Source organism: Trachypithecus francoisi, unplaced genomic scaffold, assembly GCF_009764315.1.
Source record: "Trachypithecus francoisi isolate TF-2019V2 unplaced genomic scaffold, Tfra_2.0 Lachesis_group2, whole genome shotgun sequence".
Taxonomy (NCBI): domain Eukaryota; kingdom Metazoa; phylum Chordata; class Mammalia; order Primates; family Cercopithecidae; genus Trachypithecus; species Trachypithecus francoisi.
Genome location: NW_022681465.1, coordinates 81,001,390 through 81,021,581, shown reverse-complemented (window position 1 = coordinate 81,021,581; position 20,192 = coordinate 81,001,390). Strand labels below are relative to the sequence as shown.

At 37.1% G+C, this 20,192-nt stretch overlaps 1 protein-coding gene and 1 long non-coding RNA gene across 3 annotated transcripts in view; one reads left to right on the top strand and one right to left on the bottom strand.

The window, feature by feature from the left end:
• LOC117065093 overlaps positions 1-20,192 on the top strand; it is a 27,258-nt gene extending 7,066 nt beyond the window's left edge. Inside the window, exon 3 of the long non-coding RNA XR_004429814.1 lies at positions 20,012-20,192. This is a non-coding gene — a long non-coding RNA (uncharacterized LOC117065093). The remainder of the gene's footprint in view (positions 1-20,011) is intronic.
• PAIP1 (poly(A) binding protein interacting protein 1) overlaps positions 2,005-20,192 on the bottom strand; it is a 31,586-nt gene continuing 13,398 nt past the window's right edge. For both annotated transcript variants that reach the window (XM_033179529.1, XM_033179528.1), the window contains exons 4-11: positions 19,610-19,722; positions 14,948-15,059; positions 12,858-12,983; positions 11,573-11,679; positions 10,901-11,018; positions 9,794-9,848; positions 5,839-5,932; positions 2,005-3,190 (exon numbers count right to left, since the gene is read on the bottom strand). In XM_033179529.1, coding sequence (XP_033035420.1) covers positions 3,097-3,190; positions 5,839-5,932; positions 9,794-9,848; positions 10,901-11,018; positions 11,573-11,679; positions 12,858-12,983; positions 14,948-15,059; positions 19,610-19,722 — 819 coding nt within the window. In that variant the 3' untranslated portion in view covers positions 2,005-3,096. The remainder of the gene's footprint in view (positions 3,191-5,838; positions 5,933-9,793; positions 9,849-10,900; positions 11,019-11,572; positions 11,680-12,857; positions 12,984-14,947; positions 15,060-19,609; positions 19,723-20,192) is intronic.

Genomic DNA, 20,192 nt, shown 5'->3' with positions numbered 1-20,192 from the left:
CTTTATCTGCCTGTCCCCCTGACAGTCAGTGGTGGAGCTTTTTTTTTCAGTTTAAGCCACTTTGAGTCCTAGAGTTTACTTTCATACCAAACATCCTCCTCTCATTAAATGTGAATGATTTTCCCCCCTAAAGTACAGCTTAATCCATATGCATCTGTCCTCCCTAAAGATTTAATAAAGTACCTAATTATAGAATTAAGCTTGCTTTCTGGCAAGACTCAGCCTAGAATGAACCTCAAGTTTCTTAGACCATCCCCTAAATCACCAAACCAAAGCCCAAATCCTATCACAGGTTCTTTCTAACACACTCTTACTGATGCACCCCACAAATCCCACAAGGTGTATGTTCTTTACTGCAACAATAAGCTCAGGCTGGGCGAGGTGGCTCACGCCTGTAATCCCAGCACTTTGGGAGGTCCAGATGGGCGAATCATCGGAGGCTGGCAGTTCGAGGCCAACCTGGCCAACCTAGAGAAACAGTCTCTACTAAAAATACAAAATTAGCTGGGCATGGTAGTGCGTGCCTGTAATCCCAGCTACTTGAGAGGCTGAGGCAGGAGAATTGCTTGAACCCGGTAGGTGGAGTTTGAGGTGAGCTGAGATCACACCACTGCACTCCAGCCTGGGCAACAAGAACAATACTCTGCCTCAAAAAACAAACAAACAAAAAGCAAACAAAAACAAAACCCAGTAAGCTCAACATGTTCAGGTACAGGTGTGTTCCTGGTAGTCTATGGCTGGAGAGCATTAACAACATAAAGACAGAGGGTCAGAGTTGATGACATGACTTCTAGGTTAAGACCAATATTTGCGTTTTGTTGCCAGACACAAGATTATATTTACTAGCAGCTCTGTGTCCTTGCTCATTGGAAAATGATCTTTCCTCAAGACTTACTGACACGTTTCTGTTTAAGGCATGACAATTCTAAAGCCCAAAAATTTTGGACGGGGGCAACTCTTCCTTTCATTATGTACTTTTGTAGTCAATTATGCAAAGTCTGGTCAACCAAAGACCACCAGGCTCAAGCCATCAGTTTTAAAATATGGCCACATGCTCCTTGATGGTCTCTTATCTGATATGGTTTTAGTGAGTCCCTTAGGACCAAGAGAATATAATGAAACTAATGCCGTATAACTTCCAAATGCAGCTGTTTTCTGGGTCTTTTGAAATGGCCCTTCAGAATCCAGGCAACATGCTGTTAGAAGTCCAAGCTACATGGACAAGTGTAGACAGTTCTGGTGAACCATTCCAATCTAGTCTTGGCTTTAAGTCATCTCAGTACCATGAATCCAGATGATTATAGCTCTCAGATGTTCAAATTCCCTCAGCCCTTAGTTTTCCTTGCCTAGGCCTTCAGACATCATAGAATAGAGAAAAGCCATCCCCATTGTACTCTCTCCAAGTTCCTGAACCATGTAAGTCAATGAGCATAATAAAACGATTGTTTTAAGACGCTAGGTTTCTGTGCTTTTTTAAAAATTAAGCGTGAGTAATACCGGGAACAGATATTGATCTTATTGGTAGCTACTGTGAGTAGAGCAAATACTGGATGGTGACTCACAGAGCAGCTGCTAGAAGTTTCAAGTATATGCAGTTAGCATTCCTTGTCCCTGGTCTAAGGTACCACCCCTTCTCTACACGTCCTCTCCCTCCAATATTATAGTCAGTGCTATCTTTAGAGAACTGCAGATTATGTTAATAGCTGCCATGTTACAGGAGCCATTTTGAAAAAAATATTTCTTATTACTACAACTTCCGAAAACCACAATTACATACATATTTCCTTTATAGAAGGAATTTTAAAGTTTTAATGTCTTATATTTGCTAGTTTTTCAAGGTAGACTTGTTAATGAATTCTTATTCAGAGAATGAATAAAATATCTTCTGATCTGATTTCAAACCATTAAGTAAATTCATTATGTCATATAAACAAGTTCAAAAGCAAATTATTTAAAATACCAGATGCTACTTCAAAAATTTAGAGGAAACAAAACTATTTAAGCTTTATTTTCAAAGTCTAATTTTAATTCAGACTGAACAAACAAGCAGAAAAGTGAGAAAGCTAACTGTATTAGCAGACACAGATGTACCAAATGTAAAACAGTGGGTTATTAACAGAACTATTTACATGCATATTTACAAGCAATCCTTTTGTACATAGTTTTTAGTTAGCTGGAAAAAGATCTGACATTAGGTAAAAATATTATTTATTAGGGCTGAGGTGGTACCACATTATAGTAAAAGTATTAGAAAAGTGACCCTCAAGGTGTATCAATTACAAAGCAGATGAAAACTTGAATGACAAATATCTAGTAAAATTCTCTAGTAAAAAAGTCGATGCAACCCATGCTACAAAAGAAAAGTGAGAAAGCCATATAAATAAAGCAGAATAATGTTCTAGGCTTTAAAATAATGAAGTTAGTCAGTTGAAAAAAAAAAAAAAGAACAATTCTAGAATTGGAATAAATCTTCAGTGAAGTCTTGGTTGTTTAGTTGGGAGTTCACCAAGTTAGGGTTTTTCCCCCACCCCGCCCCATGACATTTAAAAAGCCCCTGGTATCAAATAGCATCTGCATATGTAAGTCAGTTGTTGATATATTCCAAGACTTTAGTGCTAAAGATTTTCAAGATTATGATTCATATTGGAAATTCAATTCATTGGGACACTAAACGTAAAAACTAAAATGAAAGCCATAATACTCCTACCTAAAAAAGGATGCTACATTTTTGCAGTAATATGTATTTCCAGACGAAGACTTTTTCCCCTCAAGAAAAGTAGAATTTAAAGGATAAGCATCTAACCAACTAGCAAAATTTTCAACATTTCATTTATTTCAAAATCGATTTTATTGCAGCCAAAACAGTAGAATTAACTGTACATAATAAACTATTATATATATATACACATTTTAAGTTATAGGGAATAAAGTTTATTTTGGCAGATAGTGTTAAACAAAATTAAAGTTGCATACGTTAGTAACATAACTCAACATCCTTAATTTGGTATAGGTGTTACACATTTTCTTGCTCTCCTGTGTTCTGCTAAATCACCATACCTAAACTGCTTTATAAAACTGATATGCTGAAATTTAACTTTACTGTTTTCGCTTACGCTCGGATTCCAAACAAAACTTTTCATAAGCTTCTTCTATCTCTGGGTCCATCTCATCATCAATATCATCCAAGTATCTGTAAAAGCAAAGATGATTCATAAGAGTGTAAGGTTTTTCAATTCAGAAAATAAGATGCTAAATCATGAAGAAAAGAATGTAATACAACTTTCCTAGACTGAGTTATAATAGAACACAAGCCTAACTTTAGAATTACATTAATAGCAGTCTTCGGACAACCAAATGCTTAATTTGATAGGTAAAAATTTACAGATTCTGAGTCCCTTCTATCTGAAATTACAGTAAAGCATATATATACTTTTAGACATAAGTTAAATTCTATAACTTGAAAGTTAATCAAAGGCTTGACATATAAACTTGGGGCTCAAGATTGATATTAATAAATTTACCTTACCAATAAACAATTAGAATATAACTATTAATAGAACATAATTTCAAATATGCCATTCACCTCTAGTGATGCACTAATATTTTATGTCTACTTAATAACAGAAAGTGCTATTCCTGCTATGATTTCTGCTGGGTTATTCCCATGCTGACAATTTAGTCACATTCCCATTTATTTGGAATCAGATTTTCATAGGAAGCTCCTTTTGAGATCATCTATTCCAGATTTTTTCCCAACTATTAGGTAGTTTAAAATGGTGGAAAGCAAGGTTTCCCATAGTTAATTACGGGGGGAAAGATTTAAAGTGTACAATTAAGGATTTAATCTACACATTCTTACTGAATGTCCATAGCCATCTTAAAAAGATATGCGTTACGATCATCTTCATTTTGGAGATGGAGAATAGAGAGACTCTGGAAGGTTAAATGAACAATGTAAAATTTTAAGTGTGTGGCAGGGCCAGAATTTGACTCCAGGTCTTACCCCCTTTTCTACACTTTTCCTCCACAACATGATTCTATCTACACCTTCCCCACCCCTCCAATAGTCCAATCCCTTCCACCTACAAGCATGAAAAAACAATCTTGCCAATCCTACCAACTGCTGATGAGTTCTTTTCTGTTTCTTCCCCATTTCTAATACAGGGCAATGTGTTTAAATAACCATGAGCTCATTAGGGCAAGAGAATATGATACTTACCAAACAAACTTAAGAGGATAACCTGGAGTTCAATGCCAAGAACAACTTTATCTTCTAGCGGTATACCCAGGTAGACGGAACTTTCCTAGTTATGCCTGGGTCCTTAAATCCCTGTATTTTTTTGTTTTCTATTAAACTAGGATATAGAAGTATGGCAACAATTGTATTTCTAGATCTCTAACTGGCCCATAAATAAAATATCACTAGAAGGCTGAGTGCGGTGGCTCAAGCCTGTAATCCCAGCACTTTGGGAGGCCGAGACGGGCGGATCACGAGGTCAGGAGATCGAGACCATCCTGGCTAACACGGTGAAACCCCGTCTCTACTAAAAAATACAAAAAACTAGCCAGGCGAGGTGGCGGGCGCCTGTAGTCCCAGCTACTCGGGAGGCTGAGGCAGGAGAATGGCATGAACCCGGGAGGCGGAGCTTGCCGTGAGCTGAGATCCAGCCACTGCACTCCAGCCTGGGCGACAGAGTGAGACTCTGTCTCAAAAAAAAAAAAAAAAAAAAAAAAATCACTAGAATAAAAGCGGTTCATTTTTTTAAAAAATCTACAACACAGGAGATGAGATATTAAAAAAAAAAGTTCAAGATATAATTTATTCCCTCCCATCTCCTACTTAGGAAGAAAAGAAACTAAGTAGCTTGTCCAAATATACACAACTTGTTAATGGAATTGGGACTAAACCTCACAAGTTCCTGGTCCTTCTATAAGAAAATGTAGTGCAATCTGATGGTAATTGAGTAATATGTTAAAGGGATCTTTAATTACAAAGAGTGGCAGGTGAAGAAACAGATGTAAAAACAGTCCTATAATTAACATCTTATCAGTTTAAACACTTTTACACAGTAATCTGTTTTCTGTACTCTTATCCTTTAATAGCTAAGATTTGAGCCATCTAGTATGTGCCAGAAGGCTAAGTATTTACGTATTCTCATGTAGTTTTCAAAAAAAAAAAGAAAGAAGGCTCAAGGACAGATACTACTATTCTTCTTTTATAGATGGAGAAGCAGACATAGAAGTTGCCCAAGATCTTACAGTACGTTTTAGAGCTTCTTAAAGTCTAGATACAATAGAATCTATTTTTAAAAAATTATGCTTAGGCATACTATATTTTAATGGTTATTTTCCTCAACTATACATTTTTCAGAACTAGTCTGTGAGTTAATACAATTTTCTGAAACTTTTTAACACATAACCACTACCACATAGCAATATCAAATCAAAAGATCAAAATGCCTTTTTTTTTTTTTTGAGACACAGTCTAGCTCTGTCTCCCAAGCTGGAGTGTGCAGTGGCAAGATCTCAGCTCACTGCAACCTCTGCCTCCCAAGTTCGAGCAATTCTCATGCCTCAGCCTCCCAAGTAGCTGTGATTCTGTGATCCTGCCTAATTTTTGTATTTTTAGTAGAGACAGGGTTTTGCCATGTTGGCCAGGCTGGTCTTAAACTGGCCTCAAGTGATCCGCCCTCCTCAGCCTCCCAAAGTGTTGCGATTACAGGCGTGAGCGACTGCGCCTGGCTCCAAACACCATTCTTTCACGAGCTACTTCGTCTAATCTCCACCTACAAATCAGACACGGAAATTTCATGAAGTTAGTAAGTAAAGAAAACTTACGGATCACCAGCCCCGGATAAATCTGTTCCATTTTCTTCATAATCTGGAAAAAAGTCCTCTCTTTCAAGTAATTCTTGGTATTTCTCTTGGTAATCTGTAAGACAACATAGGAGAAAAACTAAATGCTGAAAAAATCACATGAGATGACCAATCACCCCTAAATGTTTTTTAATATTATGACTTTTGCCCCCCTGCATGCTCAGAAATCTTAAAGTAATTACATAAAGTACTGTAAATATAAGTTGGAAATCACAACAATTGTAGGTGATGTACATTCATGGCCAATGTGTACTGTTTACATTCTCTACTGCTGCTTTCCATCAGACAGAATAATGGTTATATAACTGTTGGGAAAGAACAGTCTTTCCATACTCCTGTTTTTCCTTTCACTGGAAAGATATTAATCAAATACTACTGGTTTCCAGCTCCCCGTGAACTCCTCCACAAAGAAGTAAAGAAAGCTATCTGGTAAAGTAAGCAGGTAACAACAAATGGTCTCTGTTGCTCAGATGAGGTTAACCTACCAAAAGTTTTGACAATGGGGGATTTTCCTTCCCTTTCTTCCCAGAGAGATGGGGAAGGCAGCTACCTGGTAAATGTTTCAGCTCTGCCAACTTTCCCTTCATTGGATCCTCCAAAGTAATACCGGTGATATCACAGCTATCTGCCAATTGTCTTAGGAAGAGTTACTGTGTACCTTTTAAGGAAAGTATTTCTTTATGAAGTCCTAACCTCTGAATAAAAAAAAAATGAATCCGTATATATTAAGACTAGTTATCTTATAATTAGTTTCTTATGAACAGAAGCCAATGGAAATTTTGTAATTATATTAGACTGTGTAAAAGCCATGTTTTTCCAAGACTGTGTCAGTCTGTATAAAACTCTAAATCCAGCTTCAAGGGCTAGGGACATGCTGATACTCAATTTTGACAATTTAGAGACAGTTTTTAACAATAAAACCTTCCTGCTACAAATGCTTCAGGTACTAGCTAAGACATTCTTTTAAATGTATGGATGAGTTGACAGAAAAGAACCAAGTCACCAGGTCATAAATGAAGAAGGAACTGAAAGCCATACATAAACTGCAGCTGCTGCAGCTGGGAGGCTGACAGGTGATGTTGGTCTCAGCAACTAAGGCGCTTGGATTTTAAAACCCACAGAAAGTCAGAAAGCAAGGTCTTGGGCCCCATGTGAAACAGGAAGATGAAATCCATGCTCCATGCCCACCTCACCTGCACAAACCTGGGGCCCTCAAAAGGCTGGTATCTTAAACAAAAGGAGAATCAGGAAAAAACCCCAAAAATATCTCAGTGGTGTTTTATCTAAGCAAGACAGCAGGAAAGCTTGGTCGTCTCTGCCTGGGTTTGGAGTAGGGACAGGGCACTTTGTAGAAATTGGTTCCCCAGAGAATTTTTAACAATGGGCCTGCACCTCAAATTCCTACTACCTACATAAAGAACCCCTATGACAAGAAAATAAAAAATTTGTCCAAGTCAGTGATACCCACTCTGTGGCTCCTGGCAGAAGCAAATGTAAAACCATTTTGGATAGAGGTTCCTATAATCCAAGTCATAGTGTTTTTCATGAGAAAAAAAAAAAAAAAAAGCACTGAAGCATTCAGTCAGGGTCATATTAATATGAAACTTCAAATGGTTTAAGAAAAAAAAATGTGTGGACAAGGTCAGGAATTCAAGACCAGCCTGACCAACATGGGGAAACCCCGTCTCTACTAAAACAAAATACAAAATTAGCCAGGTGTGGTGGTGCACACCTGAATCCCAGCTACTTGGGAGGCTGAGGCAGGAGAATCGCCTGAACCCAGGAGGTGGAGGTTGCAGTGAGCCGAGGTCACGTCACTGCACCCCAGCCTGGGTAACAGAGTGAGACTCCGTCTCTAAAAAACAACAACAACAAAAAAAAAGTGTGTGGAAAGAGCACAAATGATAAAGCAAATAACTGTTAACAAAAAGTACACCTGGGTAAAAGGTATTCCTTGTACAATTTTACTTTTGTAACTTTTCTGTAAGTTTGAAATCATTTCCAACTAAAAGTTTAAGAAAGACAGTTAAGGCAAAAATTTTATGTGTGATGATCAGAAATAACAAGGGTTATAATTAAGATGATAAAACAAAAATATAAAACAGAAGTAAGCATGTTTAGAATGAGAAAAATTAACTTGAAACTGAGAAAAGGTCAAGATTATTTGAACAAAATGCAGAAACAAAATTCAGCTTGATTTTTATGTAAAACTAAGATTTCATTTCCTTTCATGAAGTACAGGAGATTTAAAAACCCTTAAGAAAAAGAAACAGATCTATTGGCTGTCTACATTACTTTTTTTCCTTGAAAAGAAACTGAAAAACCAAACTGAATTTCTGTAAATCAAACAGTACGAGAAACAAACAGGTTAGACAAAAACAATCAAAATAAATCAAGGTAATTTTTAAGAATAAGAGGAAAGATTTGTCTTACCAGACATAGCAAGATTCACAGTAAGGTAAAAATAACTAAGTGTAGTATTGGCATAGAAAGAGATTAACAGAAAAAAAGTTTCACACAAACACAGGAGTAAGACACACAATTTTACAGAAGAGTTACATGGTATACAACAAAGGGGGCTTATTGTAACTAGGAAAGGAAGGATGGCTTAATACCTATTGTTGAGACAACAGGCAATGGAAAAGATACTTAATTCCTATGATATGCTTCTATATAAAAATTGCACTGGTAGATTAAAGACCTAAATATAAAAAGCAACAATGATTTTTAGAAGCAAATAGAAGTGGTAAGGGAACTTTCTTAAACCACAGAAAGTACAAACAAGACTGAAATTTTGTTTACATTAAAAATCAAAGGTTCTACATGACAAGACATTACAAACAAAATGCAAAGACAGCCAAATACTAAGAGAAAGAAGGTAACCGAAACCCTCAGCTAAGAATCACTTTTTTCTAGACTACACAAGTAATTACAAAGCAGTAAGACAAATGATCCAACAGAAATATAAGCAAAGAGCATAAGCAGGCAATTCTCAAAGAAAGAAATCAAAAAGGTCAACAGGAACAAGAAAACTTCAATATAACTTGTCAGGAAAATAAAATATCAGCAAGATAGAATTTCATACAATCTGATGGATAAAAATTAAGTTTAATAAAAAGTATTGCCAAAGATGAGGAGCAGGAACCCTCATGTGCTGCTGATGGGAATGTTAAGTGGCATAATCATGCTGGAAAACAATTTAGTAACATTTAGTGAAGTTTAACATGCCCATAACGCATAACTTAATTCTACTCCGTGCCCTAAAGAAACTTCTTTGTGCTAGAGACACAGGACAGTCGATGCTTGGAATCCGGTGGAAACAAATGAAAAAATTCCAACCATAAGCTGGTTGCAGTTTGTACCAAATGGGAAAAATTTATCTTCCTCACTCTACAGTCCCATCTATTACAACTAAGGCAATCTTTCTATAAATGATCCTCTTCCAGAAGAGGAAATGTGCAGAGATTTCGATTTTAATTAATTCTCACACACCAAGTATTAATGAAATGTGTAATTCATCGTGTCGACAAGTATTAAACCATATTAATATATGTTGCTGACTATGCGGTGAACTAGAACCGTCTTTCCCCTCCATCTAATCACCTGAAAATTTAAGATTATAAAAAAATGTTAGAGGAAATATAAAATTAAAATAGTTGCATTTAATTGAGAATCCTTCCCATCCTCTGTTGTTAGGTGACAAGACATTATATGTGGAATCAGACTTTCATTTGAAATGGTTCAAGTGGTCACTATGAAGAGCATTCTATATTAGACCAACGATTACACTGGTATTTTAGAATGATGTGAAGACATCAAAAAGTTATAATTTTGTGCTGGTGAGGATGTGGTTTTCCGTAAATTTACTACTTTACCAACACAATTGGGAGGAGGGAATGACTGTGAGACAACATACCTGGATCAGCTGCAGTGAAAGGAACACCATCAGACGTATAAAATGTTGGTTCATTCTAGGATGAATCAAAGTGATAAAAATATGTAATCGTTTCAGAATTGATTTTTATAAGTACAATAATGAAGCATGGCTGATGTCAACTCGTCTGCACCTGATAATGCAAGAACAAGCAAAAGAACCTAACTTCCTAGTAGCCATTTTCATTTCACTGAGAAAGTCTATGGTTTTCAGATTTCCATTCTATTATCTCAATTTCTTGTGGTTCTAACGGTGCTGTCTATTGTCTTTCAGTGAACTGTTCTGTTGTGTATTGTCATTTAGCGTCAGTGCATTTTTAGCTGTGGTTTCCTCCAACCCCACCATTTCTTTTTTTAAAGAATTTCCAAGACCAGGGTTGGAGGAACATTCCTCCACAGCTGCTTTGTTTGTTCATGTCAGGCCCTTCAGGGCATCATTGGCCTAGTAACCTTTTTTTTTGAGACGGAGTTGCGCTCTTGTTGCCTGGGCTGGAGTGCAATGGCATGATTTCAGCTCACCACCACCTCTGCCTCCCAGCTTCAAGCAATTCTCCTGCCTCTGCCTCCCGAGTAGCTGGGATTACCGGCAGGTACCACCACGCCCGGCTAATTTTGTATTTTTAGTAGAGATGGGGTTTCTCCATGTTGGTCAGGCTGGTCTCGAACTCCTGACCTCAGGTAATCCGCCTGCCTCGGCCTCCCAAAGTGCTGGGATTATAGGCGTCAGCCACCACGCCTGGCCAACCATTTTTATATTATTTTTCTTTACTACAACATGCAAAGTAAAAGTCTGAGATGCAGGTCCTTGGTTATGAATTCTCTGGAAAAGCTGCTTCCTGGCATCCCTGTGCTCAAGTCCAAGCCTTGTCAATCTCTCTTGCCACTGGATAGATCTTTCTCTAGTCCACCCTTTCACTGGAGAATTCTAGGTCTCTTCTCTTTTACCCAGTCTGATGGTTGCCATGTCACTCAAAGCCAGTGAAGACAGTTATTAGGCACTGAATTCTGAGAACAGCTTTATGTAGATCTGCTAATTTCCAAAACTGAATTCAAGCAATAAGCAAAACTTAAAATACAAACAGTGGCATACCATAAAGTAGTTAGGATCATTTTCTGGTGTTGCTTCTCTATATGTTGAAGTTGCATGGACTCTACCCCAGTTACTTGACCGGAGTTCTACAAGCTTCAAGAGCATCTGTTTTACATCTCTGTAGAAAAAAGTTGAAAATGAGTTAGTGTATCCACCATAAGGGCTGTCAGACCCTAAAATATCTCAAATTCCTAAAACTTTATTTCCTTAATTTAACATGTATATCTGAGGCCTTGATTTTCTAGACATTTCCTATATGACATAAATTCATTTAAAAAAACAGCCTTGAATTGTTCCATGTAACTATAACTGTATGGACCTTAAAGGCAGTGGCTATCCTTCAAACAACATTTTTATGTGTCCTACTCTACTTACAGTAGTACTTTTATTTGTTGGACAGTTAATATCTGGATTTTATTTTTCATTTAATTCATATTTTAACGTAAGAAAATTAGCTTTTTCAACTTCTGAGCAATATGTCTGACACGTCTGTCACAAAAATGTCTAGTGAGCAGAAAGTACAGGTAAAATATTATTCCTTTAAAGAAAGTATTTTTGCATATCCATTAGCCATCAACTACCCTGCTGAAGTACAGCAAATTAAAAAACAATCTCCAAAGAAAAAGCAAGACATTGAGATGTACTGCCTATTTACATTACTTCTTTTCCTACCTACTGCAGTTTGCATCTAGGACAACATTTTCAATTCTCTGAATAATTTCTTCCATATCCATCTTTCCTTTTTCCTTCCAAGCATCTTCCAAAACTGATCCTGTCAACTAAAAAAGCAGGTGTCAGTAAAATAAGAAATTCCATAGCGTATTACAGAAATTCTAAAAAGGTATCAGTAACAGTTCAAGCATTCCCTAAACAAGATGAATTTAGCGAGTTTAATATTCCTAATTCTTCTCTACCATCTAATATTCAGTGATCTCTACCGCCCTCTATATTTCTCTTCACTGAGAGAAACTAAAAAAATAAACGATAGCAGAACTTTAATCATGGGTTTTATGTCAACGACTTTTATATTCCCTGTATGACTAAGATAGGCTATTAGATTTTAATGAACATATCACTTTTTTGAAATATACAACATGCAACAAACAGAAGCTTTGAATTAAAAAAAAAAACACAAACACTCATTTCATCAGGAAATAAATGAGTTAAGAATTTAAACAGGTAATTTATAGAAAGTAATAAGCAAATGGCTAATAAACATGAAGAAATGCTTAGAATCATCTATGACAAAACAAAAACCAAGATTGATTATATCCATCACTATAAGGATGTAGGAAGAGATGTACTCATTCTGCTGATAGGGCTATACTCTGGTTCAGCATTTGGAAGGCAAATTAGCCATTATTTGTCGTAAAGTACGTATGCTCATCGACCCACCAAATCTGTGTTTAAGAATTTAACCTACAAAAGTATCTGCACATATAAAGACAAGAGGAAATATTACAAGCAATCTTGCAGTGGCTAAACTGAAGATAATCCAAATATTCATCAATAAACACTGATAAATGTTATGGAATGGATAAACAATGCATATGCATACGACAGAATACTAGGAAGTTATTCAATAAAAGATACCTCTTTTATTGTGTGTGCCATGGAAAAATTTAAGATGTTTCATTAGGTGGCAAAAACAAAAAAAAAGCCAAAAAAGAGTAAGATCTTATTTAATAAGAGCACATATACAGAGATAGGAAGGGAAGAAGACAGAATTTGCACATGGAAATGGTGTAAAGGACTTCCATTTTTCACTTCTGAACTTGCTTCATATATTACATAATAAGTATATCTTGCTTTTCCAAAATAATTGGAAAAAAGTAAAATGTCAATATTTACCTTAAAGTAATAACTTAATCTTGAATTCATTTGTATACTATACAGACTCCCCTTCCTCTAAATCATAAGAGGTAAATTAGTTAAATAAAATAAAAAAAAAACCTACCTTCAATAATTTTACTGCACAAATTAAATTGTCATCCATAGGATTAGAAAAGAGGGCATTCAGCAATTCTCGAAGACCAACCTGAAGAATATCTGCTCTTGTAACCTGTCCATTTGTTCCCTTGATCTTTTGGGACCAAAAAAAAAAAAAGAGAGAAAAAAACAAAAGGAATGATGCCAAAAATATAATACAGATACAAAAATGAACAAGGCGTTGGCAAAATAAGTGTTTTAGCTAAATGACAAAAGTCATCGGAACAAACTCTGATATCTTCACAGACTTAGAATTACTTTATATGTAACTAAGACCTCTAATAAAACTGGTAAGCTATGGGTAAAATTTAATATCCATTTATCACAGAGTCAGCATAATTTAAGCCCACTTTGATGTTACTGCTTCATAAAGCTTTCTCTAGTTTGTTCAACAACCACTTTTTTTGAACACACAGCATTTTATTCTGCTTTTAAAATATTTTAAAATATTCTATTTTGCATCAGAGTGGTATATGTATTTTGTATCACTGGGTAGAAGAATTTTAGGTGCAGGAACTAAACCTTACTTTTACATACCCCATAGACCTAGCATCATTACCTCCATATAGAAAATGCTCACAGTATTCTTATTTTAGACTGCTGTTCATATTTTGGCTTTAACAAAAATTAGACTGAAAAAGAACATGGCATAAGATTTTCAAAAAACTAAGTCCACCTGTGATAAAAAGGCATAGTAAGGCTCTGGACTGGACACAGACCTTTTAGATACAATGACTGAGATGCACATTTGATAGATTCACATTGTCTTATGATGTTTCTGATATTATGGCATTTATGATCTTAGGTTCTCAAATCAGAGTATAAGAAGGTATAAGCTTATGTCTGAGATTCACTAATTTAAAAAATCGAGCAGAAGCTGGGCGTGGTGGCTCATGCCTGTAATCCCAGTACTCCGGGAGGCTGAGGCGGGCAGTACCTGAGGTCAGGAGTTTGAGACCAGCCTAGCCAACATGGTGAAACCCCAACTCTACTAAAAATATAAACATCAGCCAGGCGTGGTGTTACGTGCCTGTAATCCCAGCTGCTCAGAAGGCTGAAGCAGGAGAACCACTTGAACCTGGGAGGCAGAGGTTGTAGTGAGCCGAGATTATGTCACTGCACTCCAGCCTGGGCAACAGAGAGAGACTCTGTCCCCGCCAAAAAAAAAAAAGAATTCAGGCAAATCCATTACACAGTAATAATGCTGTGCTGAATGCAGCACTTCTATTGCCTACTAACAAGCACATACTTAAGTATACCACCCAAATTTATAAATATGTTTAGCTGTAGACTTTGCACAAATGCATTTTTATGTGGAAGATTAATATATAAAATGGGACAAAAAATAACTATTCTTAGGGGTTGGGGGATTGGGGAGATGTTGGTCAAAGGAAACAAAATTTCAGTTAGGGGGAATAAGTCCAAGAGATCTCTTGTACATCATGATGACTATAGTTAACAATATATTGTATATATGAAAACTGCTAAAAATTTAAAGTGTTCTTAACACACAAAAAATGTAAAGTAATACATGTTAAATAGCTTGATTTAGCCATTCTACAATGTATACATATATCAAAGTGTTATGTACCATAAAGATAATTTGTCAATTAAAAAAATAAATATTTTTAAAAAAACTATTTGGGTGAATTAGAGTGAAAAGCCTAGAGACTCTAGTCTCTCTTTTCACTCAGAGTTCTGCAGAGTAAATTGCTTTGAACCACCATCTAAAAGTCAACATACTAAACGTATTAACATATAAGATGCAAGAATTCAAAAAGGTATTACTGTTGATATCTCAAGAACTTAAATTTGCATGTAAACCACAGCTTCCTAAAGTATGCAGACTTTTACCTCAGTAATTATTTCCCAACATCCTGCCCATGAGCAAATGTTATGGACAGACAGTCCAGTAAACGTAGGTGCTGAAACATGTTTTCTTTCCTCCTTCATTTCACTCTTCATGTTGTAAAGGTACAATATGAACACAAATTCCTCATTGAGATCAACTTATGTTCTCAGGCCTTGTTAGTACTTAACAAAAGAAAAACTTCTCACCTCCAGGTTAAGATAAAGTTCTCCCAGAAAGAGTACAAATGCATGAAATCGTTTTCGAGTAACTTCATCCCCTTTCGCAGCTTGATCTTTAACTTCATATTCAGTGCGACATCTAATTAAAGACATATCTTTTATAATCTCACATTGCTTTGCTTTTTAAATAGTCAAACAAGATAACCATTGTCAGTTTGGTTGTCCACAGCAAGAGGCAAGGACAATGTCCCAATGCTCTTTCTACAATAAAGAAATTGTTCCTGCTTATTGAAGAGGCTAGATTATACACCATCTTTTTGTACTAAGACTCCCAGTTTGAAAAAATTGATAGTTTTATTTTCAACTATTTTTATCAAATTTGTAATATGTTTAAGCAACACAGGTATAATCAGATTCACAGCATACTGGCAGCACCAAAGAGAGGAGAGGGAGCCTCACCTTATTTGTCTTACAGGTTTTTTACTAAGAAAGCACTGATTTTACATGTCTGTAAATTTTTTTTATACTACAACTTTGAAAAGGATCTTTAAATACAGACACACACACACATGCACACAGCCTCCAACTGAAAATAAAATGAATTAAGTCCATTATCCTTGTAATTCCTATTATACGTATCAGAGAAGTATTCATGTGAGGAAAAAATTCCCCTATTAAAACCACAATTAGAAAGCACCGGACTTGTTCTCTATTTCCAATGAGACTGACAGCTTCAAATAACTGATTTTTCTTTGTTCTGTTTGCCCCTGACTTGACCCATTTGCTTCACACAGATGACAAAAAGAAGAAATCCTCTTCTTGGAGCTTATTGTCAGTCATAGTTCCTATAAGGTAACTAGGCACAATAACCCTGTCACTGCCTTCATAAGTGAATTATGGTGTCAGATATTGTTACTAAAATAGATTTTAAAAATGGACTGTAAAAGTTTATCATTTTGTTATTAAGTATTTTTCATCTTTATTGATAAGGTGAGAAAACTCTGGGAAAGTAACTTGTTTTATAAAACTGGTTTTGACAGTTTTCCTTTTAAAGACAAAGGGAAAAGCTATGGGTACTGAATGGTTTCCATGCAGCCAGTTTAGGTTGACTTTGTAAAAAATTTTTAATAAAGAAAACATAAACTACCTCTTGTTCAGTAATTGACTCTGGGTCAGTTTGTCAACCACAAAACCCCAGCACAGCTTACTGTGCTTATGTGGCCAATTCCAATGTTTACAAGGTATATTAACTGAGCAACATCTTCTGTTTGAGTCAAATGTGGTAAGATATTTGTTACCTTGTACATATTAAATTCCTCATCAGAAAAAAGTTGGGATATTTATAGGTAGTACATTCTGGTTAATAATGGAAGAGATCTGTTAATTAATGCCAAATCAGTTATGGAAAAACACCTGTTGGCTGCTTTTCTTTCTGTTACAACTTTGTTGTCAAGAGTTGATGAAATAACTTTTTCCATAAAATGCTATGACAGATTGTACGTTAGGAAACGATTATGTACATGCAAACATAAATACCTACATAATTGACTAGGTGAAAAGTCAAACGTTTTAAGCTACAGACTTTCAATTATAAAAGCAACGTATGTTTATTTTGGAAAGGTTAAAACAGAAAAAGTATAAAGAACAAAGTCACCTGTAATACCACTAAAAACAAGAGATAACTGCTGTGACGGTAACTTCCATTCCATCTTTTTCAAAAGTACGTATATATTTTTTAAAGAGGTAGCAGAATTATGCTCTGCTTTCGTTACATTATTATCTTTGACAGGATTACAGTACTATAGAAGCACATATGGTGGTTAACAGTCAACGAGAATAGAAGAGTGGGTCTCAATCATAACTACACAGTAGAATCACTTGGGAAGCTTTAAAAAACCATGCCCCGGCCGGGCGGGGTGGCTCAAGCCTGTAATCCCAGCACTTTGGGAGGCCGAGACGGGCGGATCACGAGGTCAGGAGATCAAGATCATCCTGGCTAACACAGTGAAACCCCGTCTCTACTAAAAAATACAAAAAAACTAGCCGGGCGAGGTGGCGGGTGCCTGTAGTCCCAGCTACTCGGGAGGCTGAGGCAGGAGAATGGCGTGAACCCGGGAGGCGGAGCTTGCAGTGAGCAGAGATCCGGCCACTGCACTCCAGCCTGGGCGACAGAGCAAGACTCCGTCTCAAAAAAAATATATAAATAAATAAATAAATAAATAAATAAATAACCATGCCCTAGGCCGGGCGCGGTGGCTCAAGCCTGTAATCCCAGCACTTTGGGAGGCCGAGACGGGCGGATCACGAGGTCAGGAGATCGAGACCATCCTGGCTAACATGGTGAAACCCCGTCTCTACCAAAAAACTAGCCGGGCGAGGTGGCGGGCGCCTGTAGTCCCAGCTACTCCGGAGGCTGAGGCAGGAGAATGGCGTAAACCCAGGAGGCAGAGCTTGCAGTGAGCTGAGATCCGGCACTCCAGCCCGGGCGAGAGCGAGACTCTGTCTCAAAAAAAAAAAAAAAAAAAAAAAAAACCATGCCCTAGCTCCACATCATCTAATTACACCAGAATTTCAAAGGGTTCAGACAGGATCTCGGCTTTAAGTATCCAGGTAACGCTAAGGCACAGCGGGGGGTGAGAAGCACTGAAAAACATGAGTGAGCATTCCTGGTGTCCCACAGCCTACAAGTATCCACTTTGAATCTTTACAGAAGCTACAATTTGTGTTTCTTTAATTATAAGTATGGTTAGATATCTTTTTATAACTTTGTCATTTGTATTTTTCGAAACTGTTTTGGGCCAAAGTATTTTTATTATTATTATTATTATTATTTTTGAGACGGAGTCTGGCTCTGTCGCCCAGGCTGGAGAGCAGTGGCGCCATCTTGGCTCACTGCAATCTCTGCCTCCCAAGTTCACGCCTTTCTCCTGCCTCAGTCTCTCCTGTAGCTGGGCCACAGGTGCCCACCACAATGCCCAGCTAATATATATATACATTTTTTTTATTTTTAGTTTTTTGTTTTTTTTTTTGTATTTTTAGTAGAGACGGGGTTTCACTATGTTAGCCAGGATGGCCTCAATCTCCTGATCTTGTGATCCACCCGCCTCAGCCTCCCAAAGTGCTGGGATTACAGGCGTGAGCCACCGCACCCGGCTTATCATTTCACTTTTAAGTCTCTGACATATTTAGGATTTTAGCACAGAGAGTGACACAGGAACTCATCTTTTTTCCCCAAAGGACTATCCAGTTATGCTACCAGCACAATTTATCTTTTTATCACCAGCTTGAAGTTTCAAAGGTCTCTGGGGTCTACTTCTAGAATCTTTATTCTGTTCCAGTGCAGTTTAACCACACGATGGAATGCTTTGCAACCATTAAAAGTAACTTAAAAAAACTAATGGACAAACTCTAATAAATTTGAAGATAACCTTGTTATTGAAGACATCAAATTATAAGAAAACTAGTTTTCCCTAAATTAGCTTATAAATTGAGTATTATCTCCAAAATATCTAACATATACTAACAAGACTTGTGTAACTTCAAACACTGATTCTAAAGTTCATTGGACGAAACAAGCATAGCAAAGAATATTCGACAGGATGGGCATAGTGGCTCATGCCTGTAATCCCAGCACTTTGAGAGGCTGAGGTGGATGAGTACTTGAGGTCAGGAGTTCGAGACCAGCCTGGCCAACATGGTGAACCCCATCTCTACTAAAAATACAAAAATTAGCTGGGCATGGTGGTACGCACTTATCATCCTAGCTACTTGGGAGGCCGAGGCACGAGAATCGCTTGAGTCTTGGAGGTAGAGGTTGCAGTGAGCCAAGATTGAGCCACTGCACTCCAGCCTGGGTGACAGAGCATGACTCGGTCTCGGCGGGGGGGGGGGAATTCCACAAAATGAACAAAACACTAATTACCCTAAGATGTTTTTTAAAATTATAGCTTTTGGCAGGGTGGGGTGGCTCACATCTGTAATCTCAGTACTTGGGAAGGACAAGGCGGGTGGATCACCTGAGGTCAGGAGTTTGAGACCAGCCTGACCAACATGGTGAAATCCCATCTCCGCTAAAAATACAAAAATTAGCTGGGCATGGTGGTGGGTGCCTGTAGCCCCAGCTACTGGGTAGGATGAGGCACAATAATCACTTGAACCTGGGAGGCAGAGGTTGTAGTGAGTCGAGATTGTGCCACTGCACTCCAGGCTGAGAGACAAAGTGAGACTCTGTGTCAAAAAAAAAAAGAAAAGCTTTTTAATAGCAATTGTATGGTAATAAAAAGGAACAGAATAAGTGATAAATGGAATGAAAATCGAGAATCAAAACCCAAATAATGCAGTGTGATAAAAGTGGCAGTTCAAATCAATAGGGAAAAATGGATTATTCACTTTTATTCTAATCTAAATAAAATTAAATCCTTATTCAAACCAAAGCTACCACAGTAATAAGAATTACATAGGTGTTTATTTTTAAGATCTTGAAAAAGGAAGGCCTTTCTAAACACAAAATCAAATTCACAGACCATTACAGAAAAAAGACTGGTGTATTCAACTATAAACTTCAAATATAATGCACATAAGAATGGGCTGCCCTATTCTTTCCTGCAGCTTTCTATAATATATGGTCTGAGGAATGGTTAAATTCTAGTATATTTAGTAGTTTTCCTTTAATTTCACATTTACACTGACCTTTGAAGTAGCAATTGGCGGAAGTTACCACTCTGTGGGCTAATTGTCAGATGATGGGACAGGTAATTACACAGGCGAGCTCCCATATAAGAGAAATTTGGGATAGACGTGGCCTATTAAAAAGAAGAAAAGTGTCATATGACATAGGTACATCATTATTAATGCAAATACTTAACAGCAACATTCTAAAGAGGAAAAAATTGACTCCCCAAACTGACCATATATACAAGCCTTTTGTCATTGTTAGGCTTAAGGAAATTAAGTTCACTTTCCCTCCCAACTTTACAGCAAGAACCACAATAATTCCCAAAAAAAGGGAAAAAACCCATCAGTTATCTGAGGCTACCAGAAAGCAAAGAGACAATGTCTCCTGTGCTAACCCATTTTTTTTTTTTTTTGCAGAAAATCTGTACATGGCCGCAACTGCACAGTGACAATTATCAATGAGAATATTGCCTAACTGTTGAGCGGTGGGGCTTCTTGAGGCAGGAAAGCACAGACTTTAGTGTTTGGCACTCCAGGACAAGATTCCCTGGCATTCTTCTTCATGACTTTGGATATCAATAAACCTTTCTGAGCTTCA